Consider the following 11,476-nt stretch of genomic DNA (forward strand, 5'->3'; position numbering starts at 1 on the left):
TATTATATTAAATGTGTAGATCAACATTATAATTAATGAAACATTTATTATTTAAGGTAAATATATTTTTCTCCATAAAATAAATTTAATGATAAATAGTTTGTTTTTTCTACCACTAAAAACATTTATTATGATTTTTTTGTTACATAAATTAAAATAATGAAATGTTATAAAACAATATTGTCAAATTGAGATATAATAAAATATACTTTGTTAAACTTTGAGATGAAATAGGCATTAAAAATATTTAATGTATACACCTTCATATAAAACTTTTATTTTTAATAAACTCGTATAACATATGGGTTTAACATCTAGTATAGTTATATATTCTTTGGATTTAAACTTGTATCACGTAGGCCTTCTTCAGCCCTTCACTTAATATTTCACATACGACGGAGCCTTTGATTTAGGAGGGAAAAGAAATAAAGCAACGGCAAAGTATAAGATATGATGTGGGCAATGCTGCTGGATTTGTTTAAGTATCGAAATTATCGACTTTGAATACAACAAATAAGTCTGAATTCTGAAACATAAAACACCTCCAACTTCAACTTAATTATAACAACTCTAGCTACTCGATTTCTTTTCTGAACCGTATATATGATGCTTCATAATGTATGTGAAAATGGTCTATTGAAAATTGAAATGACTAAAACATTAAATTAAATAGAAAAAATATAAAAAATATATCAAGAGGGCAATTTAGTCATTTCAATTTTCACAGGGACCATTTTTACATACAAACTAATCCAAAAAGACCACTAATCCAAAAAAGTCGGGGTTTGGACTAAAACCCAAAAAAAATACATACCACAGAGACCATTTTTATAATTTTGTCTATTTTTTTTTAATCTACATCAAAACCAGTGGCAGTCAAGGGTGGGTTATAGCCCACCCAATCCACATTTTAAGTTCGTAATATATAGTATCTTTTATTATACAAAGAAAGTTGGGCTTCATATGACTAATGGCCCAGCCAATAACAAACATGAAATTGCATATAGTAGAATACTGCCTCTTTTTGACAAGTATAATACCTTTTTCCATTCAAAAATTTATGATGCCCATTTTTTAATAGTTCGCTCAGATGTTCACTCTTTCTTATTTCATTTGTTCATCAATCATCATCATCAGGTTAGTTTGTGATTTTTTTTCTATTATCCTAATTAAGTTTGTGATTTTTTTTTCGATTATCCTAATTACTCAGTTACTTTATTATTGTTTTTATTTTTAGCATAAATTTTATATTTTTATCTTAGGTTTCTAATAAATTAGGTCATTACTTCTTGCTATAAATTAATTATTTGTATTATGGTATTATATGTAAGTTTGTTTTGTATAAAATACAGGAGTATGTTTGTTATTGAAATTTTTTGTGATTAGTGAATTTTGTTGAGCAATAAAAACAAAGCAAAAAATATTAGATTCGTTTTTATGTTTAATTTTTTATGATCAGAGAATTTTGTTGAGCAATATGAAAAAAGCAAAAAATATTAGATTCGTTTTTATGTGTAATTTTTTGTGAATAGTAAATTTTGACATATCCTAAAACAAAATATTGGTTACGTCACTGACTCCAACCCCACTCCACTTCTTGCATCATTGTAAAATGTCACCCCATGTATTATGATATTTATTTATTTCTAGTTTATAAATATGACTATATATTTTATTAATATTATGTTATATAGTAAATTGATAATAGTTAATAGTATTTATTTGGTTATAATTTGTAGTAATATATTTTACAAAGTTATTACTACAAAATGATAATAAATAAATTTGTAAAAAGTTAATAAGTTGAATGGTGTTTTTGACAATTATAAACAAAGAATATACTAATGAATATATTTTTTGGTGTAGAAAATGGTGTTAAAAACTGACTAGAGTTATTGTATTATTTTTTTTTTATGCAAAAGAAAATAGTTGAGTTGATTGTATAAGATGGTTTAAGAAGTTGAGTTTTGATGAGTTATTTCAACCTTTAATTTGATTGGACTATGGAGTGGAACGCATATAACCTTTTAGCACTATGATAACTTTTTAGATTTTAGTTTTTACCGGAACAGAAGCCTGGTAACGCTTTAGGTCAGCTTGTAAACCTTTTTAGCTTAATTTTAAATTTTTATGAATAATTAATGCAGAAGTAGGCATCGTCATTTACATGTTTTCACTTTAGACAGTTGTAGATTAAAAAAAAACATAAAGAGACCCAGATAAACATATTCATTCAAAAGCAAACCGACTGTAAAAAAGTAAAAATTAGCACCACTGGCTCTACCTCTAGATAAAACGTGAAAACAAGTATGACATTCACAATGCTACAAAGTACAAAGTGCAAACCAAGCAAGCAAGCTCTCTAAAAATAGCTTCTCCAGATCAAATGGGAACATAGCATAGGTGGGCGGGCCTCCTCTCTCTTCTCCCTAATAAACCCAAAATATTCCGTACATAATCATACATACATGATACAACTTGCAACGTTTAAAAACAAAACACACTAAAATTACTCCATAACTATAGACGAAAAAAAAAGGTAGTAAATGTGTTTGTTATTATGAAGTGAATCAATCTCCTTTAGTCGAAGGCTCAACACAAGCACAAAAGTTGCTCTTCTTTCTTCTCCCACTGCTGCTAACAGTTGCTTTTGTTCTTCCAGCACCATAAAGATAATCTTTCAAAAGAACTCGTTTTTTAGTATCCATAAAACGAGATTTTCCTTGTGCCTCATTTTCATCATCCAGTTTCAACAACACGAATTGTATCTTTTGCACTTCTAACTGCAACCGGCCGATTTTTTCAGATACTCTTCTCGCTTGTTCAGACACCTTTTTCCTTCTCATGCTTTCGTTTTCTACCGATTCCGGTGTTGTTGATGAGTTGGAATGGCCCTCGATATGTTTCACCAGTTTTCCATTCAGTTCGTATAGCTTTTGAATCGCGGATTCCGCTTCCATGAGTTGGCCTTTCAACGTCTCGCATTCGATCATTGCTTTTCCTCTTCTGCTGTTTCCGGTTATCTCGACTTTCCGTTTTAGATCCTCGATTGTGATTTGAAGGTTTGTAAGCTTTTGAACATCGGAATTCAGTCTTTCCAATACTTTTCTTTTGTTTCCGTCGTCTCCCCGGAATCTCTTCGACACCTCTGGTTTCCCCATCTCCATCACCACGTTTGATTCCGATTCCAGAGTTTCCAGAGACACCTCGGAGGCGGTCGGATGGTGTCGGAATTTATCGGCACTCTCCCATGCCTCACCTTCAATTGGTCCTCTTTTACTCATCCCATATGAGGAACATTCCGATGCTTGATCCAACATGATGTCTTTTGGTAGGATTCCGATTTCCACTTCCGAAATTTCCGATGTCGATTTCGGCTTACTGTTTGATTTACGGGAACTCTTTTGATAACTCAATTCCTCTATCTGCCTCATTGCTGATTCCAGCTTTGCTTCGGAATCCAACCTGTCCTGCACTGCCAACATCTGCATTTCAAGCACAGCGGTTTCGATAGATCTAACCTTACTTTCAAGATCCTGCAGCTCAACAGATGGATCCTCTTCCATGCTTGAGGATTCAGCACCCTGAAAATACTCATCATTACAGAAACACGTCATTCTAAATTACTCCAAATACAAACATATATAATAATAATAATAATAATAATAATAATAATAATAGGGTCAGGGTCAATAGAGAACCATAATTAAACAAGAAACCAAATAACCAATCATGAGAATCGGAATCCAAATGGTTAATGACCAAAGATGGGGATGTACATTTACTAGTTGGACATGAATGCATTGGATCATAGGGGAGAAAAAAACTTCTTTTTTTCATTTTTTCATATTTTAGGCATTATTTTTTTTTGAAAAAAAAAACTAAATATTCCAAAATTCACAATGTGAATCTGAACTGTCCAAATTCACACTGTAACCTCATATAATTCAGTTTTTAGCAATGTGAATATTCCAAAATTCACAATGTGAATCTGAACTGTCCAAAATTCAAAATGTGAATCTGACTTCCTATTTCAATGCTTTGATCATTCATAAATTAATTTAGTGAGATTCACACGTGAATGGGTCTACATATTCACATTTACATATGAATCAAAGTAGGTTCATTTCCTTTCATACTATTTCAATGTTTTGATTATTCATAATGAGATTTGTGAAATTTACAAGTGAATTTATCTCAAATTCACATGTAAATTTACGTAGATCCCCACATATCAATATCATATTAACCAAATTCACATTGTAAATGCCAACAATTAAATTATCACACAGTTCATATTCACATTGTAAATCTGAACGAGCTGTAAGGTTAACAAAATCAATTTTTTGTATATCAATATGGATGTCTTTTTACAGAGGACAAAAAATTATGAATTTTGATATATTTGGTTTTTTTTTTTTTTTTTTTTTTACAAAAAGTATGCCCTAAAAATTTAAAAAAAAAAAAAGGTTTTTGCTATAATCCGGTGCAAGCGCATCCAACTAAGAAATATACAACCTTATATTTGGCGGTAGATTGTTTGCGATACGACACTTACGATTGCTGCCTTGGTTCCCTGTTTAATTATGGTTCTCTATTGAACTTTTGTATATATATATATATATATATATATATATATATATATATATATATATATATATATATATATAAAATAAAATATTACCTTGTGTTCTTCATTTTCAGATTCTGGAACTTTGGTTCTAATACAGGTATGGCTTTCGAGAGATAAAATGGAATCCCTCAATGACACGAGGGCAGGGAGATATACAGCCAAACGAGCTTTGAGGTCTTCATTCTCGGATTCCAAAGTTTCAGTTTTTTCTTTGAGTAATTTGGAATTGACATCTTTGGAATTAGTTTCTTCTTGGAGGCTCAAACAAACCTGAGTAAGTTCACGAATCTTCTCTTCTAATAAAACTTGATATAAACCAGAAGTCTGCAAATCACCATACACTTCTGATGCCTGTGTTTCCAACATTTGATTCTTGTCCTTTTCCTTTTCCAACTCGGAACTCGTTGTCTCCTCTTTTTGTTTTGCTTTTTCGTGTTCTTCGGTCAATTCATGCAGTTTGACCTCCAAAAGCTGACTTGCTTCACGTAGGAGCATACGTTCTTTACTCAAATCATTGGTATCTTCTAGAAGTTTGACAATCTGTTTCTCCTGTTGGTCTCTTGCCATTTTAACTTCACTGTTTTCTCTCTGTAAACCGGTCAACATCTCGGTCAACACCATCTTTTCGTTCTCTAAAGTCACCAGTTTTTCAACCGCTTCCTCATGCTCCTTTTCCTTTGCATGCAACCGATTGTTTCCGTTCACTAACTCGGAATCCAATTCATCACAGACACGTGTCACCGTTTCCAATTCCCGTTCGGATTTCTCCAAATTCTGTTTGAGTTGCAGATTTTCATTTCTCACATCTTCCATTTTCTTCTCAACAATACCGATCTCGTTAGCAAGAGTGTTATTGACAAGAAGAAGCTTTTGCAGATTTTCACCGAGCCGATTGACTTCATCATGTTTCTCATCAAGGGACTTCTTCAAATCATCATTATCTTCTAACAATTGGATAATCTGTTTCCCTTGTTCATCTTTTGTCATATGTACCTCATTGTGCTCTCTCTGTAGACTGGTCAACATCTCTGACAACCCCGTCTTTTCATTCTCGAAAACTGTAAGTTTTTGGACTGCTTCCTCATGTTCCTTTCTCTTTAAATGCAACAGATTGATTCCGTTTGCTAACTCAGAATCCAATCTATCACGTTCGGATTTAATCGTTTCCAATTCATGCTCGGATTTTTCCAAATCTTGTTTAACATGCAGGTTTTCAATTTCCACCTCTTCAAGTTTCTTCTCAACAATCGACATTTTGTCAGCAAGTGTGTTGTTGACAACAAGAAGCTTTTGAAGATCTTCACCAAGCCGATTGATTTCTTCATGTTTCTCATCGAGGGAATCCTTCAAATCATCATTATCTTCCAACAATTTCACAATCTGTTTCCCCTGTTCATCTCTTGTCATTTTAACCTCCTCATTTTCTCTCTGCAAACCCGATAAAATCTCGGATAACCCCGTCTTTTCACTCTCTAAAATCATCAGTTTCTGAACCGCATCCTCATGTTCCTTTTCCTTTAAACGCAACAAACTGATTCCGGTGACCAACTCCGATTCCAATCGAACACGGTCGGAATTAGCCGTTTCCAATTCCAGCTCGGATTTCTCCAAATTCTCTTTAAGACGAAGATTTTCGGTTCTTGCATCCTTAAGTTTCTTCTCAATCACAGACATTTTGTCAGCTATTGTGCTGTTGACAACAAGAAGCTTCTGTAAATCGCCACCTAACCCATTGACTTCTTCATGTTTCTCATCAAGGCAAGTCTTCAAAGTATGAGAGAGGATACTCTGACTTAATACATCACCAAAAAAGACGTCGTTTTCCTCTTCCAAAACACGAATCTTGTTGTTCATGTGAATCTTATCTTTTGATAAGGACTTGTTTTCTTCCAGGACCACTGAATTGTCCATCTGTAAACTTCTGTAAGCTTCTTGAACAACCAACATCTCTCCATGTAACTTCTCTAATTGAGATTTTAGCATTTTTTCAGTATTATCTCCTTCACTCACTTTCAATCTCAAATTATCATTCGTTTCTGAAAGCTTCCGTGCCTCGGTTTCCAGCTCGAGAATCTTTGCCATCCCGGCACTTAACTCGTGTTGAACACCACCCTTTTCCGCCTCGAGATCCGCCACTGCGGTTTTGAGCTGCTTCAAAAGCGTGACTAGGATCGATATCTCAACAACCAATTCTGTGTTTTTGTCTTGATTTTCAATTAGGGAACGGTTTGTTCCTTCGAATTTTGTCTGTATACTATCGAAAGATCTTTCATGTTGGTCAGTTTCAAATCCAGAGTTCAAAGAAACACCAGCAACTTTCAGCAACTGGTTCATTCCCATCTTCAATCTATTGTTCTGGTTAGATAAAGATTCTATCTTTACCTGGCTTTCGATTTTCTCTTGCTTCAACACATGAACCAGACCTTCAGACAACATGGTGGCTTCTTGAAGTTTATGGCAATCATTCAACAGAGAAACATTCTGTTCTTCCAAATCTTGTACACATCTAAGCAAGATGAAGATTTCGATTTCAGAACCGAAAGCTTTATCGAGCTCTTCTTCGAATTCTTTGCTTCTATTCCGATTCTCTTCTTCTAGGATCTGAATCTGGGTTCTCAATGTACTCAATTGTTTCTCATTCTGTTGTGAAAAGGAGACGTGCTCTTGATTTTGTAAAGCTAATGATGCGTGTAGCTCTTCTACTTTGTGAAGTGTAGAGTCTCTCTCTTTCTCCATTGAAGAATACTTTTCTTGTAAATCTGTATATTTCATCTCCAGATCCTTGAGGTTTTTCTCGGTGATTTCCATCTGCGAGACGAGAATACTCTTTTCGGAAATGAGTACTGATTTTTCATCAGTAAGCAATTGACATGAATCTTCAAAGCTCTTTGACTTCTGCTTCAAGACTTCAAGTTTGACATGGGCATCAAAAAGAGAATTCTCCAAAACAGTGTTTTTCTCCGACACTATGCTCAAATTATCACTCGTTACTTGTAACTGGCCTAATAAATTTGCTTTTTCAACAGAAAGTGTAGATTTCTCTTCTGAAAGAGACTGATACGAGTCTTCGAGAGCTTTTAATCTACTCCTTACCCCTTCCAACTCTTCGCCCAGATCCGAAAGCGAATTCTCCAAAACGCCATTCCTCTCAAGAAGCTGATTCATAATTTCGAGTTTCACCAACAGAGCTTCTTTTTCACTTTTTTCTGTTTCCCATTGTTCTTTCAGATTCAAGTTCTCACCCTGCAACTCTTTTACAGATGCCCCCAAGCTTTCTGGGTTCAACCCCACATCTGCAACTTGGTTCACAACAGACTGGTGATTCTTGTTCAATTCGTTAAGTTCCTCTTTCAGGCAATATATTTCTTGCTGAAGCGCGTTTCTTTGGTCAACTCGAAGGTCAACCTCTTCCACAAGCTTCCCGTTGGATTCCTTTAAGCTACCGATCTGTGACTGCATCTCGTTCATGGACACAATCGAAGACATGTTGACCTCGGTCAGATTCTTGTTCTCTTCAATCTGTTTCTGTATCTCTTTCTCTAAAACTTGGTTACGTGTTTCAATATCCCTCAAAATCTGAGCTTTATTGTGTAACTCTGTAGCCAAAGATCTTAATTCTTCTTGAGATTGGGAATGTAACTGTTGCAAAGTCTGGAATGCAGTTTCGGCCTCGACAAACCGTAGTCTTTCTTCTTGTATGCAAGTCCAGAGTCTTCCCAATTCCTTTTGCTTCTCTGTTAGTTCTTGTGTTTGAGTGTTCATCTTCAGAATCACGGATTCCAACTCCGAGTGAAGACTCTCATTTGACCTTTCTAACATCACCCGTTGTTCTTCTGCACCCTTTAACTTTAAAACTCCATCATCGATCTCGTTATTGAGTCTTTCAGCTTCCTCTTGAGCACACGCGAGTCTAAGCTCTAGACTTGAGATAGTCTCCAAGCACTGCTGGTGTAACTTAGCTTGTTCTTCTTTCTCTTTGGTCAATTCTGCAATTGCCACCTTTAAGTTTTCAACTTCAGTTTCGGCCTTTTCAGCACGTTCATGGAACTTCATTACTTCTTTCTCTGATTCCGTTAACTTCTTTTCCAATTCCGATTGCATCTCCAAAGATTGTTTATACTGATCATAAGCAGCATCCTTTTCCTCTTTCAATCTTGCAATTTCTTCCTTCAAGTTTCCAACTACAATCTCAGCTTCCTTTTCTTGCTCGATTATCATTCTCTCCAAGTTGGCTAGCTTCTCCAAGCCCCTGTGGTAAAGTTCAAGATTTTCTCCAGTTTCAGCTTTTAATCTTTGAAGGGCATCTTTCAATGATTGAGCTTCAGCTTCAGCTTTGCTTGCTCGATTAACAAGTTCACTGGAAGCCTCTTGTGCATGAGAGATTTCAGACTCTAATTTGGATAATCTCTCCAGACTTTCTTGATACTGCTTCAGACCAGCTTCCTTTTCCTCTTGTAATTTAGCCAAAGCCTCTTTTAGCAATAAGATTTCTTTGTCAGTCATGCCCACGTTCTCGATTACAGAGAACCCTCGATCCCGAGACCGATTTTTGTTGCTTCCATCTTCTGAATCATTGAATTTAAGCCCTCTTCTCACGTTTCCTACAGACCCATCAGAATCTTCATCTTTCAGGAAGTCATTGGAGTCAAAAGTGGTTCTTGTGTCTGGTGTTTGAGGATCACCATCATAGGGGGAATTAACAGAAGGATCATCACCCATTGAGGGGATTTGATTTGGAAAGGCTTCTGTCATTGTTTTGTGGGCCTGGCGGAGGGCCCCGGTTGCATGGACATATCTTTCTGCCAAGGCCCGATAAGCTCTGTACATCTCTTCCACCAGTTTCATAAGCTCGGGACGCTTTTTGTAGTACATTTCTGCCCTTCGAGCAAAGGAATCTGCGTCTTCTTCAATGAGCTTTATCATTGCTTTTACTTTGATATCCACATCTATTCATTCATACAAGGAAAAAAAAACATTAATGATAAGGAAAACCACAGAACAAGAAATAACAAAATAGCTAAAGTATGCAACATACCCTGTATATATCCAAGTATTAAATAGAAGTGCTAGTTATAATAACTCCAATTACACAACACAGATGAAAGTCGTAACATTTTTATTTACCCTAAAGTGGTAATTTCTGATAACACAGCCTTGGTAGATTTAACTAAACTGCAACAACTTTTCAAAAGAAAACATGTGTTTTTGTTGTGGAGAGTTGTTGCCCTATGAGTAATATTAAGAAAACAGTCAAATATACTTTGAACATAGGCAACTCGGTATGAGAAGGTTTCAAAGCATCGATGGCCTGATATAACGAATTTGTGCATTAAGGTAGGTATAGTTTGGTATAGTCAATGGAGAATTTTTGCATTTGCACAGAGAAATCAATAAATCTCTTCTGTTATGTACATACTGACTTCCACCATAGAAGAAAAAAAAAGGAAAGAGGAAGATTGGAAGACAATACTTATGATGTAAGAAAGCTATACCTGTAAGATTTTCTTGAAGCCATTTTGAATTTTTGGGGCTAATGTGGCTGTTCCACCACCAAGAATACATGCGCTTGGAGTCTGTTTTTGACAAAGTAGCCATGGTTTCAACCTTCCAAGTAGAGCAGAATTTCTAAAGTTTGTCACGGATGTGGAGCTTATAAAAGTGAAAACCACAATTCAGTTGTTTTGTCCTTCCTAGCAAACAAACAAAAATGAAACGATTCAGCTTTGATAGTCTGAGAAGTAGTTATGTATTCAAGATCATCACAAAATCAACATAAGTCCAAAGTAATAAAAATAACTGTGCAGGTATACCAAAAAAAGAAATTCAATCTTCCGATAATACAGCGAATCAAACACAAACCAAAATGGGAAAATGAATAATACCAGAAAACGATTTCAAACTAAAAATTTCATAATTGCTAAATATTCAGTTGTGCCTCGTATTTATGAGCTTTAAACCAATATATCCTTTTCATAAAACGCCCTAACTCACCAAATTAACAAAAAAAATTAGTGATCAAACCTAAAGCTCAGAGATCCAAAACTTCTCAACATCTCACACAGCCACAGAAGAGTAAACAAAAGAGGAAACCCTACCCCGATCGGTCGTGATCATAACAGAATTAAGCTAAAAACACCATAAAAAGGCTGTAAACCAGTTCAGCGATCATTCAAAACAGCAACCAAACAAGTCATCAACATCCGTGTGAGTTTAGCATACAATGACGGAAGTAGCGGAACTAACAAATCAAATCAAAGACTGTGAGAGAATTTACCAGAATAATCGAAATTCAGTTGCGATTCCGATTCTGCAACTGCAAAAACAATACTATATAAAATTTACACAGCTGAAAACCTCGATTTCAACCCATTCCAGCTTGATCTCTCTGCGTTACTTTCTAGAACTAACTATGGTTGGCCCTTTTTGATTCTTTGTTGTGTAGACGGTGGCGTGGGTTTGTGTTTTAGAAGAGGAGCTGTCGGGCGTCGGCTTATGGAAATTAATAAAGTAAAACGTAAACAATGAGGACCCAATAAAACACTAAACCCAAAATGAGACAAACTATGCAAGAGAATACTCCTTTGATTTTTGACTTAATGCACATTTTCAATAACAAAATTACCAAAATACCCTTATAGAATTCCGAATTCTCAGTCCTAAAAAGTTTTTGGACCGATTATTGATTTATTTCTTGATAATGCAGTCTAAAAAGTTTACAATGGATATGTATTTATTTCTGAAAGTGTAATAATTTATTTTTTAATTTATATATGCTTATACATATATACAGGGAAATTTTGAATTCTGTCTGATATATGTAAACCAAATAAACTAATTATTATT

The 11,476-nt window shown here is 34.9% G+C and overlaps 1 protein-coding gene across 1 annotated transcript; it reads right to left on the reverse strand.

Moving 5' to 3' along the window:
• Positions 1 to 2,291: 2,291 nt before the first annotated feature.
• On the reverse strand, positions 2,292 to 11,158 carry NET1D (kinase interacting (KIP1-like) family protein). Its single transcript, XM_079050512.1, has 4 exons — positions 10,908 to 11,158; positions 10,126 to 10,323; positions 4,685 to 9,579; positions 2,292 to 3,584 (listed from the first exon to the last, which is right to left on the reverse strand). The coding sequence occupies exons 2-4, from the start codon at positions 10,226 to 10,228 to the stop codon at positions 2,571 to 2,573; spliced, it is 6,012 nt and encodes a 2,003-aa protein (XP_078906638.1). The 5' UTR covers positions 10,229 to 10,323; positions 10,908 to 11,158; the 3' UTR covers positions 2,292 to 2,570.
• Positions 11,159 to 11,476: the final 318 nt, after the last annotated feature.

This window comes from Lactuca virosa, chromosome 5 (assembly GCF_052849685.1).
Source record: "Lactuca virosa cultivar CGN04683 chromosome 5, Lactuca_virosa_CGN04683_v6, whole genome shotgun sequence".
NCBI classification, from domain to species: Eukaryota; Viridiplantae; Streptophyta; class Magnoliopsida; order Asterales; family Asteraceae; genus Lactuca; species Lactuca virosa.